Consider the following 19240-nt stretch of genomic DNA (forward strand, 5'->3'; position numbering starts at 1 on the left):
TAATCATATTAAACAAGTGTTCATCACGGTGCTGTACAAAATAATATACCACAAAACAAAGTAATTGCAGACATGATTCTCACCCATGAGCGTACATCAAATAAATAAAAATCTTCAATCAAGTATGATCTAAAGATAAGAAATATCGTCATCTTGGAATTATAAGGTTCTATCTGCGGTCTGAGTAGTTTTGAGATATCAAGCTTTTAAGTTTTGGGCATTTCATATAGCAAAAATGATATGAGGAACAAATCTCTTTTATACGAGAAAAATACGTGTTTAATGTTGTTATCAAGACTCTTGACATTGTTGACTATTTGGCATTAACTGCATTAAAAGAGTCTATCGGTATAAGGAAGCTAGTGTTGGGCCTATAAATATAAAAAAAAGAATCTCCTCAACAAAACTTTGAACAATACAGAAATACTGTTGTTTGATCTGCTCTCGTTGACAAGAGTATCAATAAAACCTTGAGGCTTCTTTTAAACATGTTTAGTGTTGCACTGTTTCCTCACATTTCCCGTCACTGAGGAGTCCGGTCACATGATGAAGAAAGCTGATCCAGATTGGTCCTCTTGTGCATTCAAAATGCTGATTGGCTCTTGCAGATAGAACCTTATAGCACCAAATTATAATTCGATTTTGTAGATAGAACCATTTGGTTTTTTTAAACAAACATGTCATGATGTAAATAAGTTGTCACAGAATAAGAATATGTGAATAACTCATTTTTGACCAAAATATCAGATAGAACCTTAAAATTTTAAGGGGAAGATGTGTGTCCTTAAATTGTCCCTGTATGTAAACTCAGTCAGTCCATTAAATATTCAGCTTTCATTTCCATGTTTCTGTCTGAAATGTATAACATTTCAAGTATTTTGTAGTGTTACTGAATTGTGTCAGACCCTTGTCTGCAGAAAGAGTGCAGGTGCTTTTAAAGATCACACTTGTTTTCTTCATCACAATATCACATTAATTATGAATTGACAGATTTTGTGTCTCACGACCTCTCTGTTCTGTTTGTCTTGTGTAAAATCCCTTAATCCCATAATCTCATGCTAAACCACTTGTGTGTTAAGGTGGACATTATTCTAAATCAGAGGTGTCTTGAAGATGGCATAGCTTCTGCATTTTTTCCAGTCGTTACAAGTAGGATGTACTGATTGGTTGGTGTGGATTTTTCCTGCACTGTGATTGGACCGTTGTGGAGAATTGAGCAACTTTGCATCGCAAAACACGCCGAGCATAAAATAAATTGGCAACTGCTGGCCTTTTTTTTTTAAGTTCTGTTGTGAGCAACTTGAAAATAACGCTGAAATCAAAACAATATCGGCAATAGATTTGACGATTTCTGAAGTGTTTCGTCAAACTGTAAAACATTTTGTTTGATAAAATGACATAAATAACTAAAATAATTATTAACATTTTAGGATAAGCGTAGATTCAGCTTTATGAAATGTGATTTCTTGCAAAGCGTTAAATGTCTTATGAATAGAAGTGTATTCAAACAGGACTGACTGCCATTTCCAGAAGAGAATCAGTCGATGTTTCTCCTTCAAGATGTGGAGTTTTGTGTGGTGGTGTTTAACACGCACACGAGGCTTCTGGAGAAAGTGAAAGAGCGTTCCAGTCGCTCATGTCTTCAGCTGAAGGTCAGGATGTGGTGACATAGCTAATCGTTTGGTCAAATACTAAAGATAGTTTGTGGTCAGTTGGTTTGTCATTCTCACGATTAACAGATTAAAAACCGAATACCAGGAGTTTATTCGTTTCGATCACCGGTCATAGTTCATCAATAAAGAGAATGCTGAATGTGGGTTTTACTGCTTTAAAAATGAAGAATCTTGCAGAGGAAGCTTGTAGTGCTGCGGTTAATTCGACAATTTCTCCAACGTTAACCCACCTTCTCAAAATTCTAAGCCACACTGACATCTACACATCTCTGACTGCTGGAAACTTTCCAGCCACATTCAAGCAAAGTGGGGCTACAAACCCATCAGCCCACAGCTGTAGAAACTACAGACCGATGTCTCGCTTCAGTGTTTCCTGCCAAAGACTCTTGAAAGATTTCATAGCACAAACAAACTCATATTGCATCCAGGCGACAAATCCTTCGAGCCTAACGTCTCGGCTCGTTACCTTCCTATAATCCAGACCTCACCAGTCGCTCGCATCATCACTGCACAACTGGATTCAACAACACAACTGAACATCAGTGACATTTAGATCCTGTTTGGATTTGACGCACAGCTCTCAGTCCAACAGCAACGTTTTAGTTGACCTCAAGCAATGACAGTTCCTAAAAACACTTCATAAAAACTCATTTATTATTTTTCATATACTATGAGTGTTTTTACTACCATATATATATCATATCAAAAGCTTGTAATCGACGGTTAATAAAGTGAAATGCACCTTTTGATTCAAAAAAAATTTGTTTAATTGAGCAGAATGAAAGTCTCACAGGTCGATCTGTTTTAGTATTACTATTATTATTATTATTCAGACTGCACATTGAATACGAATTGAACCCTTATAGCACACAGACATCTGGCAGACGTCTGTTATACGTCTCTGAGACGTCTGCTGTCAGATATACATCTAGAAAATGTCTGTAAGATCTTTATGATTTCGAATGGAAGTAAAATTGCTGTTTTTAAGACGTTTAGCAGTTTATAGACAGCAGATGTTTTCCAGATCCTTAGCAGACGTCTTACAGACGTACCTGTACTATCTGAGAGTGTTTTTTTAATTGCAACCCCTAAAGAATGACGTTCATGGCGTGAACGAATAAAAATGGTGAGATGTGCTTGAACAAGTTTGCTTTCGGTCATATTGCACTTCACCTTCGCGTCTGCATTACAGCAAGCTCAGTTTTAATGCCCTTAATGTGCAAACTGAGAAACTCTCAGGATCTACATTCTATACTGACCATTCATTCTTCAGACGCTCGACTTCACATACACATTTATTTCACTACACTCTGTGTGAGTGTAAGAACAGCTGATGTGTGTCGCTTCTCGTGCCAGCAGATGGAGATAAAGCACAACAATCCTCCTGACAGCTCTTTCACACCCTCATTCAGTTCTGCTAAAATGACACTCTCAAACCCACTTGACAGATTTTATGACAGATATTTTGGTATCTTGAGGGGTCACATTAAAGCCGTGATCAAACACTCGTCGTCAATTTCAAGACGTTGTTTAGAGAAGATTTGTAGAAACTGAGAAAACCCATTTTTGGTTTTAAAAGGTTCAATCAACGCAGGTGTCATTTTAAGAGAAGACCTGCACCTCAGCAGACGCTTCATCATTCACAAAGATCTACACAACATTCTGCGTGTCATTTCTTTACCGTGTTTACGTTCCGCAGCATTCTGCAGATTTACCCTAAAATCAGCAACAAACACCCGAATCAAGAGCAGATTCCACATGACAAACTGATGAATAAAAGGTGAAAAATAAAAACATTTGTTCATTTTGAGACAGAGAAGTGAAATGTTTCTGAAGGCACTGGCGGTGCTTTAACCAGCTAGTGTGAGCCAGGGGACGGAGTGAAAGAACGGATGACACTTGATGTCGCTCACGCCGCCTCCTCCAGAGCCCAGACGATAACCCGCGTCAAACTGCAGCAGCTGCAGGGACAAAACATTGACATCAGTCACATTAATACCTGAGTGAAAAACAGCACATTAAAGGGACAGTTCACACATACTATTTTCAGTTTTCCAAAACAAACAAAACAGCCAGAGCATTAAATAAGGTTACAATAATGATTTCCATTCAGAACCGTCGAGTTCCGTTTAATGTGAGATCTAAAATTCATCCTTCATCCATTATTAAGCTATTTAAGGGACAGGTCACAGAAAATCTGTCATCATTTTTTGTCCTCCTGTATGCGAGTCTTTCTTCGAGAAATTATTTTGTGTTCATTCAATGGAAGTCAATTCAGTTTTCTTCAAAATATATTTTGTTGTGTTCTGCAGAAGAAAGTCACATAGTTTTGACACGATACGAGGGTGAAAAAAAGAATTTCGATTTTAGGCTGGATTTTTTATGATCACAGGTTACCATCAGCGGTTTATGTGTTAACCACAAAAGTGTGTACTAACTGTACCTTTAAAGGATACAGTCTTTTGCTGTTTTTGAGGCTTTGATTATGTTTTTGGGGTGTTTGACAATGGATGTTCATGTTTCGAATTACAAAAAACGCTTTATATTTCACATATTTAAAGTCTATTGTTCATCGCTGTCCCTCATCTAAGAATAAGCTTTGGCTTTTTATACCCGAGTTGGATAATAAAACAAGCAGATTGACCAGGAGACATTTGCAAGCAGAACTTCAATGGACGTTTCACAGAAGTGTTTAAGAGGTAAGCACATATACAGAATATCTGTGTATTAAACAGAACAGCTTTCACAGCCGATGTTAAATTCATGTAAGCTATTATTTGACTGTTGGTTATCATGAATGTATGTAGCTGAATTCTAATTACCAGGCTGTAGGACTTTAAGGAAAGTGAAAGTAGTTTAGCGCATACAGTAGCTCAGTCAAATGTTTACAATCTCTGATAACCAAACACTTCTCCAGCGGCTCTTCCTCTTCTCGAAGGAAGGCCTCGCCGCTTTTTTCCGTATTCCTTTGGGCGGAGGTTATTAAAAGCACTCGTAATAGTGACATCATGTACCCTGGAAGTAGAGGGCTGTGGTCCCATTCCACCTGTTCTCTGTAGTCCTTGAAAAGCGAATTCTGTTAAAGACAATATCTCGCTTGGCACTGAACTTTGAGCTTTATCATTTTGCAGGTATTATTTATGCTCTAAAAGCAACATTACACACTAACTAAAGGTTGAAAAATGGGATCGCCGGGAATGGGACCTTTAAGTTCATCAAATCATCCAACAACTGTTCATGAATACAATTGCAGTGACTGAATACTGTTAAACGTTTAGATATATTTAGATTTGAAGTTTCTGTTTCATTGTAAATGAAACCGAGCGTTCTCAGAATCACTTCTGCTTTCAGCGAATCACCTTTTAACAAACCAATCACAATTCAATATGCTGGACTTGAATATCAGGTTATGAAAATGACAACACAGATCAGTTAGATTTGAAAAGCGTAACATAATATCCTAGAGAGCAACAGAGTGACGGCCCAGTTCCGGCCCACGTTGAATCCACAAGTACCAGATGTGGGCCGGATCTGTGCCAACACTACAGTATGTTGCTGTCTGTTTATCAATTAAATTTAATAATGTGCCAACGCTGCACAAGTGACACATGTGTTGAAGAATGTAAAGACCTCAGTGAGAAGAGACGCCGCCGCAGTGCTCATGGTCTCAGGGATATAGAGAGGAGTGTGAGGATGAATACCTGACGGATGACACTGCCACAGCGGCTAGAGAGAGAGAGAGAGAGAGAGAGAGATAATGAACATCTAAACAAGCCTCAGAAAGCTTCACAAAACCAATGACGGGCATACAGTGCCATGCAAAAATATTCATCCCCCTTCATTTTTTTCACATTCTGTTATGCTGCTGCCTTATCTTAAACTACTTTAAGTAAAAAAATGCAACACAATCCAAGAACAAAAATAACAAAACAAAAAAACAGGTTTGTGACAACTTTTCGAATTTATTAAAAATTTAATACTGAGATAAGTACATTGCATAGGTATTCATAACCTTTGCTGGGACACTTGAAATTTAGCTCAGAAACATTAGTTTTGCTTGTTGATGTTTCTACACTTCGCCTGGAGTTAACCTGTAGCAAATTCAATTGAATAAGTATGAGAACGGCACATACCTCTCAATAAAAGGTGCAACAGCATAAAATGCATATCAAAGTAAAAACCAAGACATGAGGTCAAAAGAACTGCCAGAAGAGCTCTGAGACAGGATTGTAGCAAGACACAGATCTGGGGAAGACTTCTGAAAAAAATCTGCTGTTTTGAAGGTTCACAGAAGTATTTAGCCTCCATTTATACATAATGAAAGAGGTTTGAAACCACCAGATCTCTTACTTGAGCTGAACTTCTATCCAAACTGAGCCATCGATGGAGAAGGGTCTTGGTTAGAGCGGTGACCAAGAAGCTGATGATCAATCTGGTTGAGCTCCATGATCACATATGTAGAAACTTACAGAAGGACTAACATCACTGCAACACTGCACCAATCTGGGCTTTATTGCAGAGAGTGGCCAGACTCAAGCCTTTCACTTTGACTTGACAATGATGAAGCACACAGCTAAACACAATGCAAGAGTATCTTATGGGCAACTCCGTCTATATCCTTGATTGGCCATCTAGTGCTTGGGCTTGAACCCAACTGAACATCTCTGCATAAAACTGATGATCTCCATCCAGCCTGACAGAGTTTGAAAGGATCTGAGGAGAAGAATGGCAGAAAGCTGCCAAATGCAGACGGGTAGATCTTGTCACATCATACCTAAAAGGATTTGAGTCTGTAAAGGTGCTTTAATCATCTTCTGAGTTAACGGAATGAATACTTATGCAATGTATTAATTATTTTTAATACATTTGCAAAGCTGTCACAAATCTCTGTCCAAATTTTTGGTTTTGTCATTATTGTGCATATAGTAATAATGTAGATAACTGTAAAAAAAATAATTTAAAGTAGTTTAAGATAAGGCAGCAGCATAACAAAATGTAAATAAAATGAAGGTGGATGAATACTTTTTCAAGGCATTGTAATAACAGACTCCCTTAAAATAAGATTACAATGAGATTAAGGCAATACTGACTCTACACAATACTTATATTCTTCAGAATAATGTGATTAAACTCATAATCATAGCGAAAAAATAATTATTATTAAAATAAGGTTAACATTAGTCAATACTTGAACTTACAATGAACAATATTGTTTCTCATTTCATTTATTAATCTTTGTTCATGTCAGTTAATGGCGATATAGTTCCTCATGATAAATGTTACAACGTTTGATTAACAAATGTGCCTGAACCTGAAATAATATGAATAAACGGGTCATTCTGACGAAACCACTGAGCATCATGGCAGAAAAGAATTGAATTATAAAACATAATTCGGAAACACAAAAACATGATCATAATAAACATAATTCTGTTCTCGATTTGACACAAAGCCACATTTTAACTTAGGAATGTATTATTTATGTGTTTTATAGCTTTCCTGCTATACGTATTTTACACTTATCGATTTTTAACATAATTATATGTTGTAATTTGAGTCAATTTTACAGGTAAATATTCAGATTTCTTTTTTAGGGATTTTCTACTGGAGGATCTCAAATGACCAAAAACATAATTGACAGAATATTTATGAATAATAAAAACGAAGAATATTCTCATCCTTTGTAAAATTTTCAAAAGACACACAAAAATATTTTCATTAAGTTTGATTTTATGTGAAGAAACACATCTAGCAGAACCAAATCCACATGTTTAACAGGTCAACAGATTTATATTTTTCTAGTTAAAAGTTTTCTCTCGTCACGTTGTGTACATTACTTTTTTCATGTCGATAAAAAATGTTACATGTATAATCTTCTATTAAAATATACTTCATTTATAAAAACATGCTTGGGCATCATGACTTTTTTGAGAAAAACATCTAATGGGATTGTCAGTTTTAAACAGTTACGGTAATGATAATTCTTTAGGCCTTTTTTATTAAAAAAAGTTACAAATTGTGTTAAACTGTCTGTAAAAGTTTTTATTTTAATCTTTTTAAAATCACGTTTGACATCTTAAGAACAAGACTTTGTGAGAATCACCCAAATTATGCTCTTGTCAATACATGTTAGCTAATGCATTAACTAACGTGAAATGTGCACGATTAAGTTGTGATTAAGTTCTTTCTCTGAGTAGAAGTAATGATCACATTATTGGTGTTGAATGAGTTTTTATTCTCGTGTTAGTTTTGCTCACCACTCCAGTAAGAAGCTCATACAGTATAGCTCCAAGACTCCACCAATCACAGGCCTCGGTGATCTTTAACACGCCTCCAATTTCTGTTGCAAACCAAAAGACTCAACTTGACTGTTGTGATTTAATGTAGACACAGTGTTAGATTTCAGAAGTAATATACAGTGTGAATATGAAATGCTCTCACCCGGTGCACCGTACATTTGTTCCACTGCTGTTGGGTTAATTTCAGGCTGAACCTCCGTCCACTGTCCAAAATATGTAAGACACGCCTCACCTGTGTGAATATTACCTGACTTTCGTTCAACAATACCATAAAGTATCTATTGAGAGGTACAAATTATAAATTTAACAGAAGAGATTATCAGTGAATAATCACTTCAATTCACATTTTCTCACGTGTGATGCAGTGCTACAGCACACTCTTAACAGTGTTGTTTTATTTTGCAAATATTAAAGCGATATTACAAACACTTTCACTAAATAAAAAAGAAGAGCATTCTGACATCTCCTATGTTTTTGAAAAGAGGTGAGACCTTGACAAAAAGAAAAAGTATTGCTATCAGTGTACCATTAGTATACTTTTAAAGGGGCCCTGCAACGATGTGTCATGCATTCTGACTTCTTCACAATGTTAAACGTGCTGTCTTCTCATGCTTAACATGGTCAACTTGTCAAAAAACGAGTTGTGCATATTGCGTAGTATTTCTGCGCTCGATACACTCCCCCAGCGACCGTACAGGTCTTGGAACATTTTTTTCGAACATGTAAACTGTTTTGTAACAACTTGTCTTAGTCCCTTATTGGAAAATTCTCCCGGAAAAGCATGTGGCAGCAAGGAGAGCAGAAGATGGAGCATGCGCAGATGTCACTTTCACTTTTAAGCAAGAGAGAGAGAGCGCATACGTTCGCGGTGTTTGTTTGTTCACTGCATTTGGGTGATGAATGTTATATAAACGGTGAATATAACACTGGATTTGGAGATCGTTTGAAACTGATATATGAAGCTAATTGATGCCGGACATGAACTGCATGCCGTGAGTGAAACTGTTTGTCTGTGTTTTGTTGACAATGTGAATTGGTTCAGCCTACCCCTCCCCCCTGCACTCGCCGTATGTTTTCGGAAACAATCTTAAAGCTGTATCTATCTTTTAAAAATGTGATCAAACTAAATACTCTTCGAAGATACGAAGTATGCAATACCTCTCTATAGGTACTCAAGATTAATATGAGATTGGCAGAAACCCTGTGTGTTAGGGCAGCTTTAAACAAAAAATAAGTGCAATTTGAGTATACATTTAACAATAATTATATATTTGAGTGCACTACTGTTATATATTTAAACAAAAAAGTAATCAAGTGTTCTATTAGTTTAATATTTAACTAAAAACTCGGCCAATCTAATCCCAAGTAGCATTGAAGGGACCTTGAAGTACAGTTTGAATGACATGTGGGTGAGTGAGTGAATGATCTGACACTGTTGACTTGTTTTCTAGTGAACTTTGCGTCAGGTGACTTACCGTTACTGCGCAGAAGGATGTTTCGTGGGTTGAGGTCGTGACAGATGATGCCTTGCTCATGAAGACTCTCCAGAGCCAACAGAATCTGAGCTCCCCACAGCCGAACCTCTTCTTCTGGAAAACCTCTTCCATCTCGCTTCCATCTGGCCCTCCTGATCTTTGACTTTACTTCAGAACACAAGCCGTCACCACGAGCATCTTTCAGTCCAGACTCTCCAGTGAGAGTGCAGTTACCTGATGAGCTGAAAATCGTGTCCATCTGCAGCGGTTTATACAACGGATTGAGAACGTTTCCATTCTCCATTCCCCACCTCCCGCAGACATCACCGCGAGCGATCACCTGATGAGTCGACTCCGTGAAGACTTCTTGTTTTTGAAACGGACAGTGATGAGAATGAACGACACTTAATTCAGCCACAAACTGTGAAGGCTGTGCGTTTCCAGCGGGTTTGGAGTGACGGACAGTGTGCTCGTGTTGGGAAGTGTTGGGAAGGATCCGAACTCTCTGTGAAAGAACGTCGACGGTGCTGCAGAGGGTCAGTTGCGGAGCTGTCGTGTTTCTTACCAGAACGTCACAGATTGACCCTTCCAAAGCGTTCCAGTCCATCCGCTCGATGTGGACATCGTTTCCTAAAAGGTCGGAAGTGACATCGAGAGGATCCCGAGCGTCCACGATGACACAGGGATGAACGGGAAGAGGAAGATTCTCCTGAGGTAAAGACGTGAGGCCGTTGCCCAGAGGTTCACACAGAAGCAGAGATCCGTTGTCGTTCAGGTCCTCACGGCTGAGGACGGGGAGGGTGTAGCTGTTCTTCATGGGAATCTTGTGCTGGTTGGGACTCGAGCAGTCTGGATACTCCAAAGATGTTTTGAGTCTAACTTTACGCAGTCTGGAAAACAGTCTTCCACCTGCAGAGGGAGAAATGTGGACAATGTAAGACAGAAATACAAGAAAAGTGTTATAATTTTAAATGTAAGTAACATTTTAAAGTATTATTTTGTAGTACTTTAAGATAGAGACGTCTGTCACTAATGTACATCTTTTGAAAAATGTGCAATTGTACCATGTCTCGTACTATAATAATTTCATTACTTCTCTGCGTTTTTTTTATTGTCTCTACTGCTAAAATCTATTTGCTGTAAAGCTGCTATATCTGTGGCATTACAGAAAAATTCAATTCAATTTTTTTTCTAGAGCACTGATTCAGTGTTCACTTCATTAAAGTATTTTAATACAGATGATAAAACTTAGCAAAAGAAAAATACTCATCAGGTCGCATAATTGTGAAGTTCCACAAGTTACATTTAGAATAAAACAAATCATGCCAAGTACACTGCAAATGTACTACAAAAATGCATAGCCAGTAAAAATACTTCGACAAAATATTTCAACCAGATGAATTTGCTTGCATTAGAAAGATGTGAACATTTCTGCCACTGTGATGTGACTTTACTATTGTGAGATGTTGTCATCTTCTTTACAAGTTTCTGTTCTGCGCTTAGTCTTGGCCCTTAAGGTAAAATGCTGAATTCTCCCCAGTTCCCTGCTCCATGAATGAATGTTTATAAGGGATTTTCTCTTTAGGTGTTATTTGAGATTAATGTGACAGACCTTGCACATGTTCTAGTTGAAGGAACACGGAGTCTTCACTGACGTAATACTTCAGCAGCTTCACCATGAACGGGACGCCCTGAGGAATGACGGTGGACCTCTCACGACTCTCCCAGCTGGACTTAGATAAACTCTGTCGAGAAAAGCAGAATCTTTCATTTAACATTGTCATGACGTTCCTCACAATCTATTACAGTTATGCAAATCTCCAAATAAATCACTATAATGAGAAATAATCAGATGAACAGCTTAAATGCATCACAGGAGAATCAGAATAAAAACTGCTTAAGTTCATATGATGACGATCCACTTGACGCAGAGTCTCATGATGAATCACAAATGAAGAATCATATGTTTTATCTCACATAGTGTGTCAAACAAGGTTAACATTTCTGTTTATTGAAACTTCTGGTGTATATTTTTAAATCATTTAAAAATTGAAATCTATTTCAAGTTGTTGTTGTGACACTAAAGTAAACCGCTCACCCCCCCAAAAAAGTTTTATTCATTTCTATGTTCTGTTGAGCACAAAAGAAGATATTTTGAAGAATGTAGGACAGCAAACAGTTCTTTTGACTACCATTGGCATTGTTCCTACTATGGGAGCCAATGGTGGCCAAGAACTGTTTGGTTTCAAGCATTCTTCCAAATATCTTTCTTTGTGTTCATCACAACAAACGTATTTATACAGGTTTGGAAGAACTTGAAGGTGAGTAAATGATGACAGAATTTCTTATTTCTGGGTAAAATGTCCCTTTAAATGAGCAAAAACCAAACTAAACTTTAAAAAAATATATACATAATAAAGGCACATGACAAAATTGCTAAGAATTTAACTTTAACATCAAGACAGAAACACATAAGAATGAAAGCTAATTTAAATGAACATTTCAAACTTATATAATAAACCTGAAAACTAAACTACAGTAAGTCAATACAGCGTCCTGACTGAGAATAACATGTTTCATTGTTTTGGACCTTCACGATCACCACAGATTCCATTCAGAAAAGCTCTTTCATTCACAGTAATAGAACACAGGGGATGATGGGATTGGAGCTGTGAGGTGCAATTCTTCTCTTTCTGGCGATGAGAGAGCCAGAACATACATGTCTATGCTTTTATTTCTTCACGTTGGTGACTAGTCCCGCCTTCTCGATGACATGTCTGCAAAGACCACGGGTAGAAAGCAGCGTGTGGTCTTACAAGTTTTTTTATGTTTCAAGCTTCATTAAGTCGCTTTTGTAAAATGTTGTGCCATTTAAACCTTCCATAATGTAAATGTTTTAATGAGAATGTAGTGCTGTAACTATCACAGATGTTAGTGGTCTCAGAAACATGGGTCGGGTTTCTCAGTCATGAGATGAATTGATGCTGTTAAACACTTTAAGAATGAAGTTTCAGTACCTTCACGATAAACTTCTCTCCGCTGATCACACTCTCCACCGTCAGCACCTGTGGAAAACAACAACACAAACGCACCTGTTCCTGTGTTTCACTTCTGCTTACTGAAGAACAGATGCTGACACACACACACAAGATATTTCACAAGCACCTTATCCAGCACTCCAAGCACCCTACACATGGACAGATTCTCCACCGGTGAACTCAGATGTCTGATGGACCTGAACCTTAAACTGCTGTAACCCTGAAGAGCCGGAGAGAAACCACAAGATTATCATGAGAGCCACTCCAAAGCTTACACATACACACACGCTGTGCTCACCCCTAAATGTGTGGACCCCTTTGAGATGTTGTCCTGCAGGTATGATATGAAGATATCCTCGGCTCTCTTCAGATACTGAGTGGTCTTACGCTTCACCGCCTCGCGACGCTCCTTGTTCGGATCCACTGTGAGAAGTTTGATAAGAAAAACCCGCTGAGACATTTCTCAAAGTATCTTCTTTTGTGTTGCAATCAAGAAATTTGTAGGATTTTTAGGAGATGTGCGGGGCAGATGTGACGGTACCTTGAACTCCGTTGAGCAGCAGATCGACTCCGTTCTTATAGTAGCTGAACGCCGCCTCATAATCCTCATTGACTTCTCTGTCCAGAGCCATGCGGATCTGCTGAGCGGCCTCCACCAGATAGTCTCTCTTTGCCATATTCATCTGTCAGAACGACAAATCAATCATTATTATGATTCATCTTTTATTTTGAGTTCTAAACAAGAAGAGTATGTCCTGAAATGAAAAAGATATATATTGTAGAGCTATGTTGATGATTTTCTCTGAGAAGTCGGTTCATTTCTATTAATTGACCAGCAACACGTGACCTGAATCAACGTATAAAATTGTTTTTGCGTTTTGCTTTCTGGATTTTTATGTTTCTTAATGCCTTTTCTCATTTAAAATGTTCTGTTAAATTGAGGTTTCATTTTCAGCGACAGACCTGCTCAGGTTTTGTTCATTTACATTTACCAGAATGTTCACTTAAACATTTAATGTTATCAATTCTATTAATTGTATGTACAACAAAGATGATAATAAATAAATGTGCTATTGAAAAATTCAGATTGACATTTTTGTTGATCCAGTATTGTGTAGTTACACATCTGCAGTCAGTCAGATAATATCAGTGTGGAATAAAACCTCTATCCTCACATATTCCAAACCTTTTCAACAGATTGAATAAACAACGCACAACTCACCTTTGACCCTGAGTTTTGTCACATGAAACATCCATGTCAGTTAGAGTCTCCATCGAGCCATCGTCCCTCATGGACCTGCGGCCTGGATGAGGCTGTCATCATCTGAATAAAAGACATAAAAACTTCATGTAAATTACATTAAACAATCATTTAATCCTTCTTCATTATTCATTCTAACTAATCAATTATTTTAAATTATGACGATAGTCTAAACTGTGGAAGTCAATTAGCCTTAGTTTAGCTATAGTGAAAGTGTAGTAACAATCCCCACATGACAAAAACACTACAGTATACTATACCGTATACCGTAGTGTGTAAAATAAACTGCCGGAAAATTGTATACTACAGAATATTATACAATTATACTAGACTATGGTGTCATTATTATAGTATACTATAGTATTTTGATGTATGAATGATAGAACTGTAGTAAATACTGTGGTATACTATAGTTTTTACTATAGTACGGTTCGAATACAGTATGTAGGATTTTTTCTACAGTTTATTAGTAAATAAATACTATAGTATATCCTGTAGGTTGATTCTTGGCATTTGTACTGTTGTACCATTGCTATTATGGTTTGACTACAAATATCATGTCTATGGTTGTTATAGTAAAACAATAGTACATTTGTGTTTGGTTTAGCTACAAATACACAAAAAACATACTTTTAAACTATAGGTAATTTTCAAGGGTGATGATGCGGGTACACAGAGGATGACATTATTGAATGAAGGAACGCATGCGTCGAGTGAAGGCGTCGCGCTTTCTCTCCTGACGTCACGCAGCGCACTGATTTCTCATCACGATGATTATAATGATGATAGTATCGCTACACTGCTGTCTATATAATCCGTTATAAAAGTAAACAAACCTCATGTGAGAGTGTCATGATCCTCCGCAGCATCAGCACCAGGCAAGCCCGTGTTCTGTTCTCCTGCAGCGCGTCACGATCTACAGGCGCTTCCTATTTGCGGTGCGTGGTGATGTCACGTGTTTACGCCACCACGCCCAGTGCCGCTCCTGCTACAATAATTTGACTTATATTTTCGAGAACATTGTTTATTTATGCTATAATACGTCATCTTCAAATATATAAATAACTCCCGAAATGATAAAAAAATGATTAGCTGATGTGTTCTGTCAGTCTCTTTTGTTGTTTCGTTTTTGAGAGCGTGAGGTGTCGAAACATTACGATTGCAAATGATATGAATGATAGTTGTGTTCTAATTGTAAAATTAAATCGTTGAGAAAAAATATGTTTTTATTTTATAACGCATTTTTTAAGGATTTCTAAGCAGGCAGTGAACAGTAATGTTTTCGTGATTGTACCAAATATACCTGTAGGACATGTGTACTAGATTTTTTATAATATATTATTATGTATTAAATTATTATGTATATGTTATAAATGTTATATATTCATGTTTATATTTATAAATAGGCTAGCATATTGGACGGTATATTTGTCAACTACCCAAATATAATATTATAATATGTAAACTCTATTAGCTGCAGTTAAAAGTGACATTATTGTAATACAAGAGAACACACTGACAATATTTGAATGCTTGCGTACAATTTATTGTCATTAATTTTCTCTTCCATATATTACATTTCCTCAGATGGAAGTTATAAAAGCAGGAGAATCTCTCTAAGCATCCCTGAACTTCACATTGTAATACACATAGTAACCGTTGTTGTACATGTAAAGTTTCTGATCCGCAGGATTGTAGTCCAGATAAACATATAAATCCTGAAACTTCTCAAACTGAATACTAACATAATTCTCCTCGCTGGTGTTCGTATCATACGTGTAAAAAACCTCCTCCGTCTGAGTATCTACTGAACGGGTGGCGTACAGGACCCCGCAGATCATGAAGGCGTTTGTGACGGACTGTTTGAAAACGCTGGTGTGCCAAACCCGCTGGACCTTAAATAAGTCTTCATCGATCTTCCCCAAAACCAGTTTACCTTTAGAAGCCTCTGTGGCGTAAGTCACCCACAGTCCAGACTCGTCCGCTGCAAAGTCCAGGTTCTGATTGGAGGAGTAATGGTACGAGAATCTGGTGGTCGCTTCCGGAACAACTTCGGTCACGACGGTGGAGCTGGTCATGTTGTATTTGGCCATTTTGAAGGGATTGTTGTATTGGTAATAAAGAGCGTTTGATCGTACAATGTAATTATTTCCGCTGCCTCTATAGTCATATCTGTTATAGACATAAAGCTCGTGCGTGTGGAGGGCTTGTCTCATGATCAGTTTATAATAGTCGCCGTAAAGTGAGATTCTGCTGAGCAGAAGATCTGAAGAACCGGCGTACCAATACATCTCCTCCGATCCGGACAGAGGACTGGAATCTTTACCCCAGCCTCCGTACTTGAACCCTGCGTTCAGATTGGCGTTCAGCTGACTGATGACCGGTCTACCAAATCTGAGAATCCCTCCGTGCGTACAGGACCCTGTGAAATACGATCACTCACCTTTAAATAAAGTTTGATCATTTATTATAAAAAAACGTAATTTTACAGTTTCTTTGTCATTTCTTTCTGATTTTTCATATAAAATTTTGAAAAGTAATTTTACCGCTTTTTACAGATTTTTCATGTATTTTTGAAATACGGAGAAAGGCGGTTAATTACAGAAAGAGACTGATTTACAAGACAATCGGGGAAATCATATGATTTTATAAAAAAAAAACTTAGTTTAATGATCATATCTACATTTCCGTTTTTTAAACAAGTTTATATTTTTTACAGTTTGTTTTTAAAATACGGCCAAGAACTGTAAAATTACAGTAAAAGACAGATTTTCAAGAAATACGGGGAAATCATATGATTTTTTTTAAAAACTTAGTTTAATGTTTATATCTTCTTTTCCGTTTTTTAAATAAGTTTTTATTTTTCATTGTTTGTTTTTAAAATACGGCCCTGAACTGTAAACTTACAGAAAAATAAAGCAAATTTACAAGAAAAACGGGGGGAACTATTTATAACATAAGCTTATATCATGCAATTTTACTGGAAAAAACTACTATTTTACGGAATATTTTTTTTCACTGTACCTATGGGTGAGTTAGAGATCTCTTCCCTGTCGTCCTGACATTTCTCCAGTTTCTTCTGGAGTTTGGCGAACTCGATGCGGATCACCTCCAGGTTGCTCCGGTCGTAGCTTTCCAGTCGGTCGACGATTAAGCTCATGTTTCGGATCTTAAAAAACGAACGAAAAAGAAGTTCACCACGCAAATGCTACAATGACATCTCATGTGTAGTTGAGGACCTCTGCTGTACCTCGATGTAGAGTTCATCGATGGCCGGCGAGGAGATATTCAGAGATGTTTTCAGTTGGGTGACCAGAGCCTCAAAATCCCGCAGTTCGATTCGGATAAGCTCGAACTCCAGTTTGATGAACTTGTCAGGTCCGGTCTGCAGAATCTCCAGTCGAGCGGTCAGGTTAGTGAGCTCGCTCAGAAGAACCACCAGTTGACCTTTGATGCTGGTGACCTGAGGACATGAAATAAAATCTTGAACTATTCTCCGTCCTCAACCAATGAGGTACAGATTCACATAGACCAGTTACTGTTAAAAAGAGAAAACACTCTAAAATATTATTAAAGAACCATTGACTGAAATGTTCTTCTGTCGTTTCTCTTTGAAGAACTTATTTCAGCCTCTTTATTTTGTAAGAGTGTACCACATGATGTCCAAAGCCTGAAGCAAATCTGATTTATATGACAAAATCTTTCTCCACCTTGTTGATTTGGAGCTTGATTTCCACAGCCAGATCAGTTGAGGACGTCTGCATGTGCTCCACGCGGTCCGCTGGGAATGACGTATCCGGAAGAAAAACATTACAAACACATTGTCCGAAGTCTCCGATGGATCCTGCCACACTCCCAGAGCCCCAGTCCTCTAAAGACTGCAGAAAAACACCAGTATCACAATCACAACCCTCATTTGTCCCTCATTATTTAACACAGACTGTATGTGAAGTGTGTTACCAGCCAGCTGTGTGCCGGAGCGAGCAGCAGCAGGAGAGACAACACAAGAGGAGTCATCATGTCTGTTGTGTCTATACGGACACAACTATCATCTTTTATACAACACCTTATCACAAACACATGTCTCATTCCCATGAGAATTACAGGTCATTGTCTAAAACAGCAGCACGGCTCTTATTTACTCAAAGTGTTGCGGTGTATTTTATTGGGGGACTGAATGAGACGGTGGATTATTGAGCTGAGAGGAAACCTTGTTTAGAGAACCTGGTGAAGTCCTCATGAAGTGTTATAAAACTCAGTCAGCTGCAGGTTGTAAATTTTGAGAATGTAAACGTGTCGGTCCATCGTTGAGTATCAGCACTTCCAGGAGGCCCTTGTGTTTCACTTGGAATTTCATTTTATTTACATTTATGAAGACTAAATGACATGTTTTATATAATAGTTTAGTTTAGATGTTTCATATACATGCAATTTACATTTACATGTAGTCATTCAGCAGACGCTTTTATCCAAAGTGACTTACAGAGAGTTCAGGGAGCAATAAGCGTCAGACAGAAGCGATAATACAATATGTGCTAATACAAAGTTAGTAGTTCCAACAAAAGCCAGAACAATACCTGATGAGAGAAACAGAGAGGGTTTATCTTTTTAAACACATTTTTAAAATGTGACGGACTGGCCACATACATGTCTCCTGCGGCCCTCTAGGGACCTTCACAGGACAAGCGGGTATGTAGAAATAATGTATTTTACGTAAATTACGAATTAAATGATAATTGAGAACCAGAAATATCTGGAAGGCAGCTCAAAGTTGGACATCTGAAAGTGAGGATAGATGCTTATATGAAGCATTACTTGATGTTGTTTCCAAGATGACAACCAAGTGTTCACACATTTTGCGTAGAGGGTATTTTTGTTGCTCAAGAATATTTCAGCATTTCGGAAATATACGAACTTGCAACTGACATTTAGAAGAAATGCTTGTGCACCAATAAATGCCTTCATTTCTGTCAGCATCCTGCCTGTTATTTACTGTTTTGGCCACCAGAGGCCCCATTGTGCTTTTGTTTGATCCCTTGTTCTCCCTTTGTTAAAAGTGATTGTTTGCACCTGAGCCTTGTACCTCCTAACCTTGTGGAATCACCCTTTTGACTTTGTGCATTTAACCTTTTCCCTCTTGGAATTACTTAACTAAGTGACTGTTTCTCACACCGGAGACCTGAGTTCGTGGCCGGAACATCACACATTTCACTATTTGTTTCTGACCTTCAGCTTCTTTAGTTTATCATATTATCTTGCATTAAAGTCAACTGTGACCTTAAAATAATTGCAAGTACAGTTGCAAATACTTTTTTTTGTCTGGGATGCAGATAAAGGTCTGAGAACCCACAAGTGTTCCACAAGGAATCTGAAACGAGAGCTGAGAAAATATCAGCTGAACCAAACTCTGTAAAAGAAGATTCTGTGTTGTTGTAGATTTCATGAAGTTGAGAAAACTTTACGTAATATAATTGCGTTCTTGTTTTTTAACCAA

The 19240-nt window shown here is 37.7% G+C and overlaps 2 protein-coding genes across 2 annotated transcripts; both read right to left on the reverse strand.

Annotated features, from left to right (window-relative positions):
• Positions 1-35: 35 nt before the first annotated feature.
• On the reverse strand, positions 36-14658 carry rps6kl1 (ribosomal protein S6 kinase-like 1). Its single transcript, XM_056768620.1, has 12 exons — positions 14583-14658; positions 13708-13809; positions 13027-13168; positions 12784-12908; positions 12613-12705; positions 12465-12512; positions 11060-11192; positions 9448-10356; positions 8115-8204; positions 7931-8013; positions 5304-5399; positions 36-3634 (listed from the first exon to the last, which is right to left on the reverse strand). Exons 3-12 carry the CDS (start codon positions 13166-13168, stop codon positions 3524-3526), a joined length of 1830 nt encoding a protein of 609 aa, XP_056624598.1. The 5' UTR covers positions 13708-13809; positions 14583-14658; the 3' UTR covers positions 36-3523.
• A 630-nt stretch (positions 14659-15288) lies between these two features.
• olfm4.2 (olfactomedin 4, tandem duplicate 2) lies at positions 15289-17763 on the reverse strand. The gene is made up of 5 exons (XM_056767734.1): positions 17707-17763; positions 17457-17624; positions 16997-17209; positions 16771-16915; positions 15289-16168 (listed from the first exon to the last, which is right to left on the reverse strand). Exons 1-5 carry the CDS (start codon positions 17761-17763, stop codon positions 15363-15365), a joined length of 1389 nt encoding a protein of 462 aa, XP_056623712.1. The 3' UTR covers positions 15289-15362.
• Positions 17764-19240: the final 1477 nt, after the last annotated feature.

The sequence above is a fragment of the Triplophysa dalaica genome, chromosome 15 (assembly GCF_015846415.1).
Source record: "Triplophysa dalaica isolate WHDGS20190420 chromosome 15, ASM1584641v1, whole genome shotgun sequence".
Taxonomy (NCBI): domain Eukaryota; kingdom Metazoa; phylum Chordata; class Actinopteri; order Cypriniformes; family Nemacheilidae; genus Triplophysa; species Triplophysa dalaica.